The sequence below is a fragment of the Passer montanus genome, unplaced genomic scaffold (genome assembly GCF_014805655.1).
Source record: "Passer montanus isolate IOZ18808 unplaced genomic scaffold, ASM1480565v1 scaffold23, whole genome shotgun sequence".
Classification (NCBI taxonomy): Eukaryota; Metazoa; Chordata; class Aves; order Passeriformes; family Passeridae; genus Passer; species Passer montanus.
Window position 1 is genome coordinate 10,395,424 of NW_024366926.1, and position 20,319 is coordinate 10,415,742.

The following is a 20,319-nucleotide window of genomic DNA, read 5'->3' on the forward strand; positions in this document are numbered from 1 at the left end:
CAGCTGTGTGTGCTGGGGGATTATCACATACCCCCAGAGCTGGCACAGCCCTCTGCATGCTGCCTGTGTCTGGCAGGGCTGCAGCTGCAGTGAGAGAACTCTGGTTTGTCTCTGTAGATAAAACAAGGTGGGAAGCTGCTGGGCCACTGGGCAGGCATTTCTTTATGCAAGTGCTAAGATAAGGTGAGCCCTTCCACCCTTTTCCACAGGTCCCAAATTGTCACTGTGCATTTACTGACTGCTCTGGTCATTCAGCTGCTGCCCAACAGTCCCACCCATTTGCCAGCACTATTTATACCACAGCTCAGGGGTTTCAGAGGGGTTGGAAAGTGAGCACCACGGTGCCATGGCAATAGGGATGCTTCCAGAGCCCCAGAAAGAGAGCCAGAGTGAGGGAGGCACTTGGAGGCAGCGAGTGCCCGGGGAATGTGTCTGAAGCCGCCCACGAGCTCCCAAACCTCGACTGAGAGACGCCTGTGAGCCAAGGCTGGGCAGAGCAAGGCTGGGCACTGGGGCTGCCAGGACAGCAGGAAGAAAAGGGAGGTTTTGTCAGCACCACACAGAGCATGGTTTGATCCCACTGACCACAGCAGACAAAGGACAAAGGGCGGCAGATGCCAAGGAGTAGGCTTTAACTGCCTGGGGAGCCTTCCCATTACGGCTGAGTAACACTCCAAAAACGCAAGAGGCAGTTACAGGGGCTGTTTATATTTTTATTATAAATTTGGTATGAATGACCAATGGAAAAATCACAATGGAGTACCAAGTACATTTTATCAAAATTTTAGCAGCATTTAAACAGTAATAGATTCCCAACCTCCTCTGGGCACCCCTTGCCCTTTGCCTCCCACGCAGAAATCAGTAACCTTCACTCAACTGTGCTTTCCAAAGGCATGCAGGGGATGTAGCTGGCCATTTTCCCCTGAGCTGCTGTGAAAAAAATCTCATCCCTAATGCTGGTTACCATTCAACCTCCATCCACACAGGGCCAGGCTCCCATCCCCTCCTTGCTGTAGGCAGCACAGCAGGAGGCTGCCTGGCTGTGGCTGGCATGGAGCACGCCAGAGGGGAGGCAGCAGCTGCTCAGCACTCCCCTGCGTGGATCAGCACTCCCATGGGTGCCCATTACCTCCAAGCACAAATCCAGGGCTGAGCCCTCTCCTGCCCGCTGCTGCCCTTCGCTTCTGCACGGGGGGTGCCGTGCGCTCGCGGCCCCGCTCCTGGACCTGAGAGTGTGTGCTTGTGGCTGGATGCAGAGAGGGAGGGAGGCAGGCTGTCAGTCCATCCTCCCGCAGGAATCGAGAGCAGGGCAACCGGGAGCTCCGACTTGAAGGGGAGAGGGAGAAGGTGAGCAGTGAGATACTCAAGTATCAACCCACAAAATGAAGTCAGTCTACTATCAGCTAATGTGGAGAGCCATGGGCTGCCTACTAAGTACGAGAACTAATTTTTTGTGTGCGCTTTTTCTTTTTAAAGTTACATTAAGACATGAACAGTACTATCCCAGCCTCACTGGCCGGAGCTTGGTGAAACAACGTTGAATCAGAGGTGGGGAAACACAACACACGTGGAGACAACAACATAATATCGGCAAGCTATTCCCCTGCTTCTTTGGTACTTCCTAAACTTTCGTATCCAAAATATATAAGGGAAATGCACCATTTAAAAGTTACTGTTCATAAGTATTTACACAGCCATAACCATCACGCTATGATACACGAAAATCAATATGATATGAACAAAGTTATTTTATGAAAAGCACTTCTGCACATTTTATTTTGTTCCAGTATCTTAATAGCTTTAAAAAAGTCATGTATTACGCAGTCCTGTACCTCGCTTCTTCTTATATCAAATGGACAAGAAACATTTCCTAATCCATACTCTTCTTCAAAAGATTAAAAAATAGCCACCAAAATGATACACTATGTACAAATTTTACTAAATATTAAGTTCTAGGCAATTATTTTCACCCCACTGATGATATAACTTAGGTATTGTTACCTACTATATGCATATATATTTCTTTAATATATAAGAAATGGCACCACATCACCATGTCACCAATATGACACATTGTTATGTACAGTAGATAAGAAGTTAGGTATGGAAGATGGATCCTCTCTGACTGCTTCTTTCACGGGAACGCTTCTCCCATCGGTAGTAGCTCGGCCATTTCCCCTTTTCCCAGCAGAGGAAGCTCCTCAAATGTAAGGCAGGATCCCGTACATCAGCAGCGCCATCACGCCGGCGCTGAACAAGCCGGCCACCGGCACAGTCACAAACCAGGCCAGGAAGATGTTGCGGAACAGGCGCCAGTCCACGGCTTTCTTGGAGCGGATCCAGCCGACGGCCACCACGGAGCCAACCTTGGGAGCGTGGGCAAGAGAGAGAGAGACAAGGTGTGAGGGGAAGGTCTGAGCACCTGTAACATGCCCAGGGCCACACCAATGCCAGTCAGCTGATACCAAGTGATGTCCTGAGATAAAGAAGCCCCTGAGGATGACAATGGTGCTGTTCTGGTGTGGTGGCAGGAGGGTGACACTTCCAGGGTACTTAAACCTTTGTTTTTCAATGTTGTCTTATTTTTCACTGGTCTTGGGGTCAGCCAAAGGCAATAAAATATGTTGGTGAGTTTTTCTCTGCCCTGCTAACGCCTACATGAGCCTTCCGTGCAACTGAGGCAGCCCTCCACCTGACTCAGTCCTCAGGGGAGAGAGCAAGTGTCCAATGCCACTGGCCTGATTGCAGTTTAAATCAGGAAAACACCAGGAAAGCTGTTTTTAAGTCTCTGGAGAGCACTGCATGGGGCAGGCCAGGACAGCCAGTATGGTTCCTGTCCCACCTGCCTGTCCTGCTGCTGGTTTGGGATGCCCTGCCTGTTCACCCAGCAGCTGCTGAGCCTCTCTGTGCAGCTCACAGCCCAGCACACAGCTCTGACTCAAACCACCACATCCATATTCCAACACTTAAGGATGGCAGTGGCAAGGTAAAAGCAGCTGAGCCCACCCTGTGGCAGTGATGGTGGCAGGGGACAGAAAGGCAGCGCGGGCTTAGACCCAGTACATCAAATCCTTCAGTCTGAGCCCTGTGGGGGAAACAACCTCTTCTAGACCAGCTAGCCAAGCAAAGCATCCAGAACTCAAATCCTGTCTTGCAGACAAAGGCACCAGACTATATTACGGGGCACACTAACTGTCCAGACACTAAGAGAATGGTGGGGAATGGATAAAGCACCAAGATATCCTTCAAAGACACTGCTGGTAGTGTCTTTGCACTGCAAAGACAAGGCAGCTGGGTAGGTCAGTGGTTTTGTAGACAAAACACACCAAGTTATGGGCAAAGCTGCAACTTTTTCTTCCTTCAAAGGTATTTTCAGTTTATAAGCTCAAATATAAACCCAGCATATCAGTTTAAGAAATCAAATTGGACTGAAAAAACATTTTCAATGAAAAATGATACAAAAATTTCAGAAAGACTACATTTTCTTTCTGCCCTGGAAGTGCTTTCCATGCTGTTAGCAAAAACAGTGTAAGTCTATTCAAAGTGCACAGTAAAGCAGCAAGAAATGTGGAAGAAATATCCTATTTTGAAGGTAAGGAAACTCCAAGACACAGCTGGGCATGTGCTCCCTGAAGTGCCATCCCTGCCTCCCTGCTTATTTTTTTAATGGGAGTATCAGTCCCTGCCTATAGATCAAAAGATGGGTTGCTCCCCTTGTACAGAGCCAGGAAAATTATACATGCCAGGAGTACAGAGAATCAGGGAAAGGTAGCATGGGGATATCAAATCTGCATATTTTGCTAACACCTGTTTAGCTTCTAACTACTGCTGAACATTTCTTTTTGGAGAAGAGTTACTTGTGGATGACCCTGTAACCCTAGGGTGCCTGTGACAGAACAGGGGAAAACTAAACTTGATATTCTATGACCAATAAGGTCTCTGTTGGAAGTTTGACCCATTATGGAAATCTATTAGATAATATTTCATCTGAATACTCCTGGAGTGAACAATATGCTGTTCTGCAATTAGGAGGAGTGAGTGTATTTAGGAGGTGTATATAGGTGAAGAGGAACCCCACACTTGTGACTACATCAAAGCATTAACCTGAGGAAACAGCATTTGGGTTTTCAGCAGCTCAGATGTTAGGCTCATTTGGTGTGTGTTACTGGGCAAGTGCACTTACTGAGTCTACATACACTAATCTCCGAGTCCTTCCTGAAATTTAAATGGTATCAGCAATGATGGCATTGGCAATCTGTTTTAAACATTATTAAAGTTTAGTTTATTAATAGTGATTTTTGATGGACTAGAGGTTAAGAGAGTAGCTAATCCTTGGGTGTAGGCACACTACACCTTCTGTAGAATTTCAGATGGCATCTACTTCGAGATTGGTTTGAAACCAGTGCAGTTTGCCTTCAGTATGCTCTGCTTAAAGCATTACAGAAATGCTTTTGGCTCTCTTGTTCCTGTGCAATGCTGTATAACAAGAACACACAGAACATAATAATTCAATCATAGCAACAGAGAATATTTTTCAAAACCGCAAAATCATAATGGCAAAATGGAGCTGACAGAATGACCTCAGCAAAGTCACTTTTGCAGAGGAAAACCATTTAACTGCTGCACTCTAATTTTATCAGTACATGAACACACTCTGTTACAACTAAGAAATGCTTATTTCTAAATCTCCAATCTGATAACAAACAGGCACACTAAGACTCAATATGATCATTTGCCCACCTGGGCAGCAGAAAGGGAAGGTATGCATTCACACTACCCTGGCTTTTCAGTGCTAAATCCCAGGGGAGGTTGAACTGGTGCAGCCACAGTGTGGCTACTGCATTCAGACCCACAGATTCCTTTGGAGGCTCAAAAGATAAGGTCTTTACTCCAAGCCCTCTTGACTTGGAGGCTTTCAAGGGTCTTTCCTCTCCTCTTGGACCTGTAGCAAAGATGAAGGTGCAGTTCAGGCTCTCAGCAGGCACTGAGAGTGAAAAAGCTGCTTGGCCATAGATGTGGGACAGGCACATGGGGCAGTGACCAGCTCATTCAGACCAAAGGCTCTGGTTTAGGACCAAAGGCAGATCCTGATCTGAGAGGGCTTGATGAACCTTCCCCAGAAGCTAAATGCTTTTATTCCTGCTCCCAACCTCCAGTTTGCAACCACATCTGCTACAAGATCTCAAAACTGCTGCTCAGAGCTTCATACTTGGTCTCCATTTTTCATTACAGTCTACTATTTCACCTCAAAAAGGTTTCCCTCCACCTCATCTGTTTCATGCTGCTCCTTCTTTGCCATCAGTTTATCCAGCTGATATACATTCAGTTGACTGACAGTAGGGCTTCCACTCAAGCAAATGCTCTTTTGCAGTGGAGCAAATATTGAGGAAAAGAATGCCAATCCCTGATGCTGGAGGCTCAAGATTAGGCTCACCTCAAACCCGTTTTCTTTTGGATTTCTAAGGATAAATAATTTTTCTGCTGATTTTTAAGAAGGCATTTTTGATTCAGTGGCTGACAGCACTTTCAGCCAGGCATTTTCACATGGATCAAATGATATTTAACAATTCTTTTATTCCTTCCCTGGCCCTCAAAGAAAGCAAGGGGTACAAGAATACATCAGTTACAAGTGTTTGCTTTATCTTGTGCTGCTCACTTAGGATCTTTCAACTCAGGATCTCATTTTGCTGAAACAGAGTCAGTTATAATAACATGACATCCCTGGAACAGTCTAATCCTATTTCAAAGTGGATCTTCCCATTAAGAATGATCCATCTAATGAGATACAGCAAGCTACAGGGAGCAGACACAGACTAACCACATTAGCTGCTTTTATGGAAGTATTTTTAAAGAAGAACTATTTTGCTCTGCAGTTAGAAAAGACCAAGCTTTTAGCTGCATTGAGTGAATGAATACCCCTCTCATTAGCTTCTGGCTTCCAAGACATTTTCTTTTTAAATTCAGTCTATTTGTTTGGAGACCAAAGTATGTTTTCTCTTTTACAACAGTTGGCTAGAAGTGTTTCAGGCACGCAACTGGGGTAATCAAAGCTGTATTATTCTCCCTGGCAAATTCTTCATCATGCATTTGATATACCAGTCAGCCTAAAGGGAGGTGGTTTCAGGCTAGCATTTTTAGAAGTGGATAACATTGTTATTATTTTTCCCCTCCCTGCTTGATTCAGAGGAACCAGAGTTCTGTCAATGCCAGGAAATCTGAACGGCCTTTCAGAGCAGCTCAGTCTTGGCTGCTTCTCAAAGAGCACCAGGGTAGAAGAAATAAATGATTTTGCAATAGAGGAAGGCTTTCTGAAGAAATGGTTTGCACTAGAAAAAGACCAATTGAACCAACTTTGACCATTTTGCAGGATGTGTGGATTTCACTGACTGTTTTACTGGAAAGCAGGTCAATGTCACAGGCAAGGCTGCCAGGCTTCTTGCCAGCCTGCCTGCCATGCCACGGAGCAGTTATCCCCAGAAACCTGCCTGTCCCAGCCCCAGGCAGGGGCTCACAGCTCCCCAGGGTGCAGCAGTGAATCCTACAAGGACTGTCTTTTTTTAGGACTTGGTCTTGGTGGTGTGCAATGACACAGAGGGACTGCCATTCTGGGGTCTATGATTTTGGAGGGGCTTCCCCAGATCCTGCCAGAGGGTGAAAGAAACAAACAGCTCTGCATGTTCAGGAGCTTGAGAGTCCATGGAGAAACAAAGGAAAAAAGACAGGATATTTGTCCTGAGAATTTCCCAGGGAACAAAATTCCAAATTCCCATTATGTTCTTCCAGAAGTGTAAATGTCCACATGCTCCCTCATGTCTACAAGCTACATAAATGTCTTCATGACACAATTAAATTGTGCTCATTACCCAGCCTATATCTATACTACAAAGTGCTCTTTCTATAAAAAATAAAAAAAAAAACCAAACAAAAAATCAAAGTACCTTGTTCAAAGGACTAATTGCAAGGGCCGGATTTTGTATTACAATGCACAAAAGTGAGGACAAGTTGGTTTAAAAGAAGAGAGACATTAAAATATTAGCTTAATGATGTAGCAGTGTTTTTCATACAGGTGGTTTAAAATACACGTAACTGGGTTCACACAGACTATGAATCTATGTTATTTTAATATGTCTATATTAGTTCAATACAACCATGTAGGGGGGTGAAAGACAGTCCAGACTTTTGTGCAATTAGTTATAATGCTGACTTTGCTTGGCTGTACTGCCTTTAAAAGTGAGCCCTGTTATTTTGCGGTCACGATCTGCAGGCAGTGAAGGCAATCTGCAACAGTCGGTATCTCCCAGATTTTGTTATGGTTTGTCCTAGTGATGTGATTTACTGATAGTATCACTGCAAACTCCAATACCTTGCAATGGGTGGAGCTTATTGGAATACCCACATTTGAGGCTACAAGTACCGTTAGCGCACACATTACTTCAATGCAAAATCCACTGTGAAGAAATAAAAAAAAAAAAAAAGACAGATGGAAAACCTGTAGTAAAAGAGTTATATGCAGGAAATCCCATGCCATGCACTTATCAAGAAAGTCAAGTATAAATGATGAATGGTGCGCAGCCTCTGAACAAGGGAGAAATGGTACCCGACCAGGTTCAAATGGCACCGTCAGAGGAAACCAGGCTCTTCCTTGCAATCATTTGCTTTAAAATTGAGGTCAGGTTTTGTAAGTGCTATTTTTCTTCACCAGCAGCTACAGAGTTCATGCTGTGGCCAGTTCCAGTGACTTTAATGTGACAACTCCAACGCATTTTCTGGAAGTCTGATTACTGAGATGTGCTGATGCACCCCTACCTAACCATCCTCTGTCAGCAGCTGCTTTCCCCTCACCGTGCCATTATCCCTGGCTCGAGCAGCACAATTTTAAGATGAATAGTCCAGACTGCCTTGACTGCAGTCGCTGGGCAAAGGCATACCTTGCAGTGTGTAGTACTGACAGGAAGTCCAACATTGGAAGCTACCACAACTGTGAACGCCGAAGCCAACTCAATAGTGAATCCACTGCGGGAAGCATAAGAAAACACTTCACAATCACTCTTTGCATCAGCTCGGACTGATACCATGCAGCGTGCCAAAGTCTTACCCGTTTCTTCTTTTGACTGTTTTATCTCCAACCGATTTTTGGTCATGTGAGTAAGTTAAGAGAACAAGAAAGGGCTGAACAATGGGAACAGCACGGGCTAGTCATCTGCAGTACCCCGTCTGCGCGGCTCATTGCGTCAGAGACCTTCGCTACTCTATGCTCTGGTGAATCGTGCCTAATTAGTAATTCAGTTATGCACCAGCAGAGGTCGAGTATGCATTAAAGACAAAAATTACTGTAATGAATACATATGGGTTTAACGGTCTCAAGCACACTGGGAAAGCCACTGTAATCTTGCCATTTTCAAATGTACCTTCTACCACGCTAATTAGGTCATCAGCAGAAGACTCTGCTGTCTGTTCATGCAGACCTCTATGCCTTAAACACATCCAGTATTACAGGGTTATCCTTTTTCCTTTCTCTCTTTTTCTCATGCTTTTTCTCCTTTTCCGCTTCTTTCTTTTTTTTTTTTTAGAAAGACGGAGAAGTCAAAGCCAGGTTATCATTAAAATCAAAGCACAGCAAATCCAGCAAACTGCATTACAAACAAAATACTGGAACAGCAATTTCTCAGACTGGCTCACACACAAAGTTCACACAACCACAATGACACCTGTGGACCTACCTTGATGGCGTGATTGGAGTGAGGTCTTTACCCATAGTCTGGATAACTCTTCTTCCCCAGACCCAGAGGCCCACACAGATCCCAACACCTCCATAGAACAGCAGCCAGATGGGAGTTGATGCTTCCTGCATTACAGCACCTTGCTCGTAGATAAGCCAGAGTGCGACGAGGGGACCGATGGCATTGCTGGAGAAACAGAAATGTGTCACCTCAGTCACAAAAACGCAGACACTTGCTTTGAAAGAAGTCTGTTACTTTCTGCACAATTTTTCTTCATCATGGGCGCAGCACTACTCTGACTTGACCCTACAGTCAGACCCTACCTTTCTCACTTCAAAAGGGTGCAGCAGGTGACTCTTATTGTGTTGCTTTTTCAGTTGTCACTACTTCGCTGATAACGAGAGGAGGGCCTGAAAGGAATTTCTCTTTTACAGTTCCCTGAAATGCCAGAGTCAGTAGTACCTTGTTATGCCTGTTCTGTGACAAAAATCAGTATTTTCAGTACCGCACTGAAACTATCTCAAAATTTACCAATTCAGGAGCTGTATCTTTAAAATTCAAGTATCAAATTAGTTCTTTTTGTCAAGAGGGAAAAATAATGAACAAAATTACCATCACAGACAAGAATATAGAAATATTATCTAGTTTGACAGCCTGTACCATTCAGGATATGATCTGAGTGCAGCTGGGAAGGTGACTTAGTTATCTTCAAAGGTGTTGTAGAGTGAGTTGGACTGATCAGAGAGGAGCTTTGGTGACACAGAGCTGTCATAAGCCCTTTTTGCTGCTACTATCTGGAAAAACATTGGCAGTCAGCAACACTGAGGTCCCCACTCTTAATGCAGGTCATCTGATACTGGTGTCTGGAGTCAGACTTCTGGCTCTGTTTATTCTAAAAAAGCATCAAGTTTCTAAGACAGAAACTTCTAGCTAGAAGAAAAACTTGAAAGCCGGTATCCAATTACTTTGAAGGTTTAAATACTAAAAAGCAGATAAGAATGTCAACATCCCTTTTGTTTTCAGCTCTTCTACTAAACCAAGTAGCTGCTTGTCTTGCTGAGCAGTATTTATTCACCACACAGAAAGCATAATTAGTGAAGCAGTGCTATATTTATGTCTAAATAATCAGCAGAAGAGCAGAACAAAACTGACCTATGTCATTCCAAAAATGTGAAAACTGTCAGGGAAGCTCCTCTCTTTGTAAACCAATAGGAAAGCAGGTCACAGTGAGCACCGCAGGCAGGACCGACAGCCATGCTCACCCTGGAGCCAGGACCTGCTAAATTTAGTTCCTGGCTCCACTCCAAAGCACACAGATGGAGTAAGGGCCAGTTTTAATGTCAAATGTTGTGCAAACCAGGCCACTGTATATGCCAGTTAATAATTTCCTTGAATCCTGTCTTTACCAGATATGAGGTGCCAGGGGCCGAGTGGCGATTGCCAAGACAAGGGTCACCAGCAGCACAAAGCTGGCACACCTCAGCAGCACGGGACCATCCTGCCTGCATCTGACCCTTGAGAAACTGGGCTCTGTACCCTGAGAAGTCATCCTGAAGCAAAGTAATAAGGAAAAGCTTTTCCCTCATAAACACACACAGCAACATTCAAGTTGCGAGGGATATGAAAATAGTTAAAAATGCTCTTTGCTATAAAAGAGAATTACTAATTCTTACAGATTTTGAGAAAGACCCTGAAAATAAATTAGTGAGCTAACATGAATAATAAAATCCAGCAGGTTGGAAGACAATGGTAGTACAATGAAGAAGTAAAGACTCTAAAAAAGAGTGATTTCCACTAGCTAAAACACTTTAAAATTTTGGTCTGATACTGTGCCCAAGTAAGCATTCAATTTGTTCCATTCTGAAAGGACTGTATGTGAAAATCCTTAGGGCATAAATGCAAGAATTATTTTACTTCCATGGAAGAAGAGATTATTGACTGAGGCATTTGTAATATTTTGAAATCAACCTGAAACTGCTTTTCCAGTGTTTTCAGGTGTGGATTAAATTACTTGCACATTTAAATGCCTTCTTGGACACAGGAAAATAAAGGTAATTCAATGTACGAAGGTACATGAATAAACTGATGGACGCTGAAGGATGGATAAAGGCAAATAATACACTGATCAGGTGAATAAAGGCAAAACTGATCATCCCTTTCTGTAGTGCTGCATGACATGGAAAAAACCTTCCCCGTTGAAAATAACAGCTACATTTGGAGTGAGAGCAGGCACTGATTCCTGACTGTTCTGAAGACATTATGCATATGTATTTCTCAGTCCCAACATAAATGAAAAGGCAGAAAAGGCTTCCAAAACTGCAGCAGCAAACTATGCTCTTCCATATCAAAACACAGTTTTAATTATTTGCAAATGCTACACCTCTGTGAATCAACAAAGCTTAATCCTTGAGGAAAAGGTTCTTATTTCTGGCAGGGGAAGACAAGGCAAAACTGCTGACTTATGCTCAGCCTCAGAGAATCTGAGTGGCTGATTCTGTCCAATAGATCAGAAGAGATAACACTGCTGCCCACAGAGGCAGCATTTCTGATACCTCCTGTATAAGAAAAGCAAGCCAAACTGGATTTGCTGATAATAGGCTTGGAAAGGTAAAAAGATAAAAACTAACTTCATGTTCCTTTGTAGGTGTCTGCATCACTGGTTATCTATACCAGAGGGACATTTTTCTTCTCCCAGTACATCACAATCAATGTGACTTAAATGTTCAGCTCTTAGGGACAGTGGCATCTCCCAGCCTGAATATCTGCAAGTGGCTACAAACAGCAACAACAGTGGCTTGAATCTAGCACCATAACAGCTCTCCAAGGGGCTCCTTCAGCTTCTAGACTTGTTCAGGAGGTGCAGTCCAAGGGTTTTGTGGTATCAATGCTCCCTATGCCAATGGAAAACAGCTCTAGAAGAAGCTGCTAGGCCTGTCCCACCAAGAGACTGCGAAAAGCTTGCAGCAAATGGGTCTGACTCAGGAACTGCAAAGAATATGATCTTGGTTCTGCACAGAGGTAGAAGACAAAAAGCCACTCCCAACAGGAGAGTAAGAGAAGAAAACAGAGAAACAACACATTAAAAACCCCCAACAACAAAGAAGGCATTGTTAGATAAGACAGTTTGCTTAACAGATGTCTCCTACAGCTGAGTGACTAACCAGATGAACCACAAGGATACTGGCTAGACTGGGATGTGGCTTTCACAGTATTTCCCACTGGCTTTAGCTCATTTGATTCAATACATGACTAGCAGGAGAGCTGACCTCAAATCTTCCATGCATTTGGCTAAGACTCATTTCACAAGTCTATTTTCAATAATTTATTTTCTCTTACTCTCCCACACAGGTTTCCACTTACCTTAACTAACTCTCCTTTGTGCTGGAGCTCCACATCTTATTCATGGTAGTTTAGAGAATAAAAAGGCCTGAGATGGTCAGACAGGGGCTCTGAACCCCCATCCACATCCATCTATATGTCAAACTGCCCTCAGGTTCCTATGAAACTGAAGTGCTTTAAAGAATTTTCTGTATTATTTATTATTATTGGGTTTAAAATGGAAAACAAGCTGCTCCCGTTATGGTATTACTTTAATTCTGCATGCCTAATACACACTTTCCCACTGAGCACTAGGGAGTGACCAATAGGAGTTAATTTTAGGATGAGTTTATAAAATGTTATGGCATAAGAAGCCCATCTCCTGAGTCTGCCTGCTGCAAAGTGTATTCTCCACTTTCCCCCACCTCTGCTGGGCTCCCCCAGCCCGATCACTCGCAGGGCACAGGGCTTTGCAGCTGGGGCACTGCCCCTCCAGGGTTTGCCTTCCCTGGAAGGGCAGTGCAGGATTTAATGCCACCCACAGCAGCACTTGCACTGGCAGATGTGTTCCATGGTGGCTCACTGAAGGGCTGCCTGATCCTCGTGATGGTTTTGCTGGTGCTCTCGTCTAACATGAATTGGCACAATTCTCTTGTTCTGCTTGCTTGTGCCAGTTTAGAATCTGTCACACAGCATTTATAAAACTGTTGTGAAAGATAGCATTTGACAGAGAATCTGAACTATAAATAGAGCTGGCTTCTCCTCTCCCCTGTGAGACAGATAGTATTACCAACAAAAATAACCACCCCACATCCAGCTATCACGAGACAGGCTTAGAAGTGACAGTTTCCCATACGCACACACACACACACACATGCAAGCAGAAATTTTTAGGTACCTTTGGGTCACAAGTTTAAGACCTTCTCTGGAGGAACAAGGACTAACACTTTTTTTAGTAAAAAAACAAGGGGCCTTTTCCCAGTCACTTAGCCATCAGCTGAATGCTCTGTGGCCAAACCCCATCAAACTTGTCGTAACATGTTATGAAGCAGCAGCATTGCTATTTCCTTGCTGCTGTTTCAGGGGAGTAGTGAGCTGCTCAAAAAGAAAATCTAACTGTACTTGAAAACTACACTCTGAATATGCTTTGTGGATAATGTATAGACTCCTTGATGACCATGCTTAGATTCTGTGGCACCTGAAAAAGGAAATTACTTTTTAGCCACTTTTTCTAGTTGAGTGAAAGAAACTTGAAACATACATTATCACAAACTAAAGCTGAATGACAAGGAAAACAGCCATCTGAGAAATCTGTATTATAATGTAATCTGTAATATGTCCAATATTACAAGTATAATTACAAAATATCCAGCCATTTGACTATTTCCCAAACCAGGATTTCACAAACAAACCTTCCACTGGGAAAATCAGTGGGATGATATTTCTAAATAGGCTGCAGTTATGCCTTGAGACATCACCCAGCTGAGCAAGAGTGAAAGAAAGATACGCCTGTACGTAGCAACAGGAAAAAAACATGCTCTAATCTCCAAGGATATCAGATTATCAGGAGAGTTTTATCCTACTTCAAATAACTGGATAGCCTTGAAATAGTGCATCTACTATAGCACAAAAAAGTATGTCAGAGCTGTGCCCTGTGAAGTGCAAGCTTTGGGTGTGTTAATGAGTCAGGGTGGACATGCTTTTATTCCTGCAGCTCATCTCTGTGTCCTGCAAACACTGGCCCTGAAACTCCACTGCCCTGGATCCTGGAGGGTTGGGTCCGTGCCCACCAGCATCAGCTTGTTCCCTGGCAAGCCCAGCCACGAGCCCTGCTCCCAGAGGGATGGGGAGGGATTCCCGTGCCCACTGGAGACCCCGTTTCTTGCTGCTCTTCTCTGACTTGCCTGCCTGGCAGTGCAAAAATGTCCTGTATGTGCACAATTAAGGACAGAAATGAAGATTCACATCTACTCGGGGCACAGGCTGGACTTACAGGATGGCCTATTATTAAAAAGGGAAGAAATCAGAAATCAGGCTTCCCTCACTAAATATAACAGACAGATTAGCTTCCTAAATATTCTAAGAGACCTTGACTGCAGGTCTCAGGGAGGAAATAAGAAATACCTGTTTTGTAATCCAGCCTTACTATAGCTCCTTTAGACTCCTTATTTAGCCAAGAGGCTGAATCTCACTAAGCTCTCTGTGTGCAGTGAGATACTGGCAAAGTTCTGGCCCTTCCCTCCTTTAATCCCCTTGCCTTTACTTTAAGAAGAGGGGGAAAAGATAAATCCTACTCCTGTTTGTGCACTCTGACCTAAAACTACAGTGAAATCTGTATGAAGGTGAGAGGAGAAAGCTCTTCTCCATGTATTTTGGGCAAGCACAGATCTCCTAGTTTCTCAAACTGTTTTGCTTAAAAATGAATTCTCTATCTAGTAGCCGTCAGCTTCCCTAAAACCACTGAAAGAATGTACAGAAATATTTTTTTAAAATCAACTATTTTTACTATAGTTCTGAAATTGTTTGGATAATGAGAGGCATTCTTTCTCAAACTTGTGCCATAAATCTATATGACGTTACCTGCAGACTCTTAACTCCAATGACCCCTTTTTCCTAATATCCAAGCATGAATACGCAAGGGGAGTCCTGAAGTCCTCCACAGGAAATCCAATTAGAGCAGACACACACTCCAACAGTTTATGCAGCAGGAACTCAGGAAAACTGAGATCCTGTGAAATGACTGCAGGCAGGTTTCTCCTCCCTACAGCATCTACCAGCCAAACCTCAGCACTGCCTGTCCCTTGGCATGCACAGGCACACACGGGAGGTGGCAGGGTCCCTGGTCACCCTGCTCAGGTGGCACCTGGTCACCTGGTCCCTGGTCACCCTGCATGCACAGGCACACACGGGAGGTGGCAGGGTCCCTGGTCACCCTGCTCAGCTGCAGCATCACGCCTCCTGCCAGCATCAGGGCACTAAATCAACCTTCCTGCATGGCCTGAGTCCATGGGCACAGGTAGCTGCCTGCTCACACCAGCCAAGGCACACAGGTCATTCTGACACCCCAGATTCTCCTGTGACAGCAGGAGTGATGGCCTGAGGCAGAGAAGGAGGGTAGTAAGGGACAGAAGAGGCTGTTCATATATAGGAGAAGGAATCTGTGTGAGAAATGACTGAACACATGCATGGACAGGTGTGTAGGAGTAGGAGGCTCAGGCTTTCCTCACAGCATAAACAGCATATTTTAATCAGCAAAACTCACACTGATCTACAGCATTTCTCTCTGTGGGTCATCCTGCTTTGATTGCAAGAATTCAAGGAATAATAAGCTCCAGAGACTGCTTGAGCAATCATCAAAAGCATCTCCCCACTTGCTAGGATAGGTCTGTGGGGCAAACACACTCTTTGCTCATAGCTTTCTCATTCCCAGCCCAGTAGCAGAGCAGCCACAGCCACTGCTGTGCTGAGCACCAGAGAAAACAGACTCCCTGTTCCTTTTAACACATAGCTGCCCCAGCCAGCATCCCTGCTGAACAGGGAGCCCTGATGGTTACAAACATCACCTCCTACAGCAAAGACGGCTGATTTCATTATGATGCTAAAGGCATCATTTCAGAAGAAACTGGGGTCTAACCTACCCCATGAGTTAGTTAAGTATTAGTTCTGCAGTGAGGGCAAAATACTGATTTAACTCTTCCAGGTGTCTGGGTAAATCCTGAACAAAGAAACAAGAGAGATCTCCTTATGTTCTTCTGCCCACCAAAACACTCTCCAAACTATATGGGGCACTTCTGATCAATCAAGTTTTTCTGAGCTGCATCATGGTTCTGTCTGTACTGTATACCTCATGCTCCAAAACAGGTCCATCATTTACCTTGCAATGACCTACAGTTTTTAAGTTTCATATTAGCTTTTTGGGGTTAGCAATCCTTTCTAGCCGTGTCCAAAACAGCCTGCCCATCTGCCTTTGTTTTTGAGAACTAGTTAATTCAGACATGCTTCCAGACTTTAAAACACAGCACAAACCCTACAGCTTCAGCAACTGCTCTGCTATTTTGCTGTTACACAGGTAGACTGCTGAGGCTGCAGCACGGAAGCTCCAGATGACAATTCCTGCTGAATCAGCCTATATCTACAGAAATATAAGCTCAGTCCAACTCAACCATAGGTGCATATAATCCCTGCTGGCCAACAAAGCCCAGCCTCCCGGCCTCTCTGGAAAGCTGGCTCTGAACAAGCATTTAGAAGCTGGCAGTTCTTCTTGTGTCACGCTCCTGGCCCAGGTCTTTTTTCCATCCTGCCCTTTTTATTCTGCCATTGCCCTTGCACTGACCTGACGCACTCCTTTGTGCTCGGCTGCTGAGCCAGTGGGACCTGCTCACTTGGCGCCGCTAATTAACTTCAACAACAGCATTTTTTTCAGCGGTTCTGTCCCAACACATTTATTTGGGATTTTAAATTCTTTAGATTTCATTCAGTCCATGTGCATGGTGGTGTCACAAGGCTCTCAGCCTGGCTCAGCTGGTCCCAGCCCTGGAAGGGCTCCAGCACCCTTGACACAGTGCACATAAGCTTGGAGGCAGGGGCAGGAGAGGATGGTCTGAACAAAACAGTCACCCAAATAAGGAGCTACCATCACTCCCTTCTCCTTTTAACACACAGCTGCCCCAGCCAGCATCCTTGCTGATGTCAGCCTGAGCATGAGCTCTGAGTGCTACAAACATCAGCTGCCACAGCCAACATGGCTGATTTTGTTATGAATCTAAAAAACATCATCTCAGAAGAAACTGGGGTCTAACTACCCCATGAATTAGTTAAGAATTAGTTCTGCAGTGAGGGAAAAATACTGATTTAATTCTTCCAGGTCACTGGGTAAATCCTGGACAATGAAACAAAAGAGATTTCCATATGATCTTCTGTCTACCGAAGTGCTGTCCAAACTATATGGATAAGAAGTTTCTTATCCATTAAGTTTTTCTGAGCTGCATCATGGTTCTGTCTGTACTGTATGTCCCATGCTTAAATATGCTCCAAAACAGGTCAATCATTTACCTTGCAATCACCTGCAGTTTTTAAGTTTCATATTGACTTTTTCTTTTTCTCTCTTTGCTCCTCTTATCTGCTCCTGTCCCTTCAAGGAATACCAACAAACAGGCTGATGGAAAATAAATAGAAAACATGGCACAAGAGTAAGTTCCAGGATATGGAAAGAAAATGTTGCAGTCAAGTCCAAAGAAAAAGATGTGGACAATGGAGGTCTATCCTAAATACATAAGTGAGGAGCTTAAAACCAAATGCAGGGGAAAGCAGGATTTTAACAACAGGATTCAAGTCTGAGGAAAAACATGAGAGAAACAGCTTGACAGCAGCACCTGAAATGAGCCGAAGGAATGTGTACAAAGGAGGAAGATGAAAAGATAGCAGTTATCAGTGGAGGATGGACTGCCAGGACTTACTTTCTAACACAAATGTGAACAGAAAGCTGTGCTACTCACTAGGTTCTACTGCATTATTTTTTAAACAATGCACTGCCTTTCAAGCTCTGCAGATCTTCGTGCAACATGTGGCAGAGCCCAGACATCTTCTGCTCCACTAGACAAAGACTGATAAAACATCTCTGCTGTATGATTTACAGGATAGATATTGGCATTCCCAGAGAATTTTATCTAATAAATATTCTAGGCATATGAAGGGGTCTTGAATTTTATTCTTTAGCTGGAACTCAGTACAATTGCAATTGTTCCTATCCAATCCTAGACACATGAGCACCTCTGCTTTTCTAACAGCTTTGACAAAATGAAGCTGACTTGTTCTTTACTTTTGCAATTACATGAATTCAGCTTAAGAAGAGGTTTTGGAATAAACAGCATTTAATAAAAACACATTTCCTGGCAAATTTGATAGGATCACCAACAGAACCAGGGATCTGAAAAACACTAATAACATATGAATTTTCAGGAAAGGATATTGCTACAGTAACAAGATAGTCAAAATGCAAAATTCTAAGGGAATAAGGCTGTAAGATGCATCAGCGCATACAGCACAGAGTCTGAACTTTGTATTTCATCCTGACCAGCTCCTATCAACATCAAATCTGATTTCTGAACTAACTGCATCCTTACAGATCAGTTCTAACAAAATCAGCTACCCTTTCCTCATACATAACATGCAAGTGATGCATGCATAAACATGTGAGTCCTTGAGGAGTAAATATAAGCAACATCTGCAGGGAATAAAGGAGCTGTGACACCTGCTGAGGTAGGCTGTGAACTTTCTGCATAATACCCTGGTATTCCCAGGATACATTACAAGAAATATCAGCAGTCTTTGTCCTTATCCCTGTGTTCCCTTCAGCACTCGCTGCTGGCCACTTGCAGAGCTTCGATATTGACTCCCATGGGTCTTTGCTCTTGGCCAGTATGCTCAGAGCAAAGGTCTTTCACAACAGAGACCATCTGAGAAGAAAGAACGCTACACCACTGCCCTCTGATCCAGAGGATGAGGGGTCTCTGGATTCCTTCCCAGAGCCAGATCCCTGCGGATACCAAGGAAGTACAAAAGGCTCTTCAGAAAGCCCTGCTCTGAATTCCCAGGATGCAGGATGGATGGGGAGCAAAGAAACATGTTTGTAAGTGATTTCACTATGAGTTACAAGTTAAATTAGGAGGCTGACAAGAGCAAGAAGCATTAAGTGTTGTCCTTGTAGAGTGGGACAGGGTTTGCCCAGAAGGCTAAGGAGGACTACGTAAATTACGAATGCTGTAAAGTCCTGCTGAAAACACTGACACCAACACCATCAGGGCATGGCTAACACAGCGAGGGTCCAGCAGGAAGAGGACTCAGTACAGCCCCAGCCACAACCCAAATAAGGATAGCTGCTCCAACAAGCCACTTGAGAGAATTTCTCAGGGGACTTTATCATGATACTGGAAAAAGTGCCTATTAAATACCAAATGGATTGCTTCAGGTCTAGGGAAGAGGCAACCCAGCCAAATCCTAAAGGAAAAATACATAGTGTTCCCAGTGGCACAGCAAACCCACCCAAACTGCTCTTCAGCCACGTGGCACTGAGATGGTGAGGTGCTGTGTGACAAGAGATGAAATTCATCTAACAGCAAAAATAGTCTAAAACCTCTCACCTGTTGAAAGTTTCTGATTTTGCAGTTAAAATAGGCTTCAAATTCTGCAGGGCTGGGATTGTCCTGTTTGCCTTTACAGTGGCTGGCATGTTGGGTGTAATCTCAATGCCTCCAGTTGCCAAAATTAAAGGTAAATTAAACTAATTACTTCACAGTTATTTAGCAGTGAATAAAAAAGATTATACCCTTGAGAAGAAAAGAAACCATAGACTAAGCAGCGCAATTCCTGGAAAGCACCGAGGACATTGATGATACACAGCCCTGATGATCATCCACCTGCAGAAATGAATGTGCTTTCCAACCAGCAAAGCTGGCAAACCTTGCTCCATGTACTTGAGCTGTAAAATTGCTGGTTTGTGAGATCTCATCCTCTTACCTGACATCATTGCCTCCATGGGCAAAGGATCCAAAGCAGGCTGTTAAGATCTGGAGGAAGTGGAAAAGTAGATGGACCTGAGAGGTGTCTTTCTCCTCCTTATCCTCTTCCACAGGATCAACGGGGGGCCGGTTAGGATCTGCGAGTTCAGAGGCCAGCTTCATTTCCACGCCACCTTCCTCCGCCTCAATCTCTGCCTCCGCCACTGCGTTGCAATAGCTGGAGTAGCTGTCGTAGCGGACTCGCTTCTTGGAGTAGGAAACTGTGTCTCCCACCAACTTCTCACTGTCTTCTGGAGTAGATGTATCCGCTGCCTTAAAGGAGGAATGCACGGGCATGCCACAAATAGCAGCAGTGTAACAGGTGTAGCTGTTGTTGCGCCGTAAGAGTTTGTAGTTGTTTTCTGCAGTGGGCCTCTCATCGTTGGCCCTGTCCAGGTGTATTTTGTGGAGCAAGTCTTTGTATAAACCTGAGTCCTTGTGCACAGTGTGGTAAACGTGGCCATCGCTCCTCACGTGGCCATCGAAGCTGAAGGTGCCATTGGAAACAGGCGATTTCACCGAGGTGTGCGTCACTGAAAATGCCCTTCCTGAAAAGGCACAGATTCAGAGGTTCTGTTTACACAAAATGCAATACAAAAGCCCCCTTCCTTCAACACAAGACAATAATGTGGCCAACATCTGAGAATACAGGACAAAGAAGATCAATTTGCACTACGTGCAGTGAATAAGCCATGATTCAATTCACTTCAAAATAAAGCCTCTCA

The 20,319-nt window shown here is 44.2% G+C and overlaps 1 protein-coding gene across 10 annotated transcripts in view; it reads right to left on the reverse strand.

The window, feature by feature from the left end:
* Positions 1-692: 692 nt before the first annotated feature.
* The window catches only part of SLC20A2 (solute carrier family 20 member 2), a 57,095-nt gene continuing 37,468 nt past the window's right edge, over positions 693-20,319 (reverse strand). For 7 of the 10 annotated variants that reach the window (XM_039710327.1, XM_039710322.1, XM_039710321.1 and 4 more), the window contains 4 exons: positions 19,554-20,142; positions 8,721-8,906; positions 7,929-8,013; positions 693-2,366 (listed from right to left, as the gene is read on the reverse strand). In XM_039710327.1, the coding sequence (XP_039566261.1) occupies positions 2,202-2,366; positions 7,929-8,013; positions 8,721-8,906; positions 19,554-20,142 (1,025 nt within the window). In that variant the 3' untranslated portion in view covers positions 693-2,201. Of the gene's footprint in view, positions 2,367-7,363; positions 7,449-7,928; positions 8,014-8,720; positions 8,907-19,553; positions 20,143-20,319 lie in introns of all 10 variants that reach the window. The other 3 variants (XR_005627569.1, XM_039710328.1, XM_039710330.1) reach the window with 3 other exon arrangements.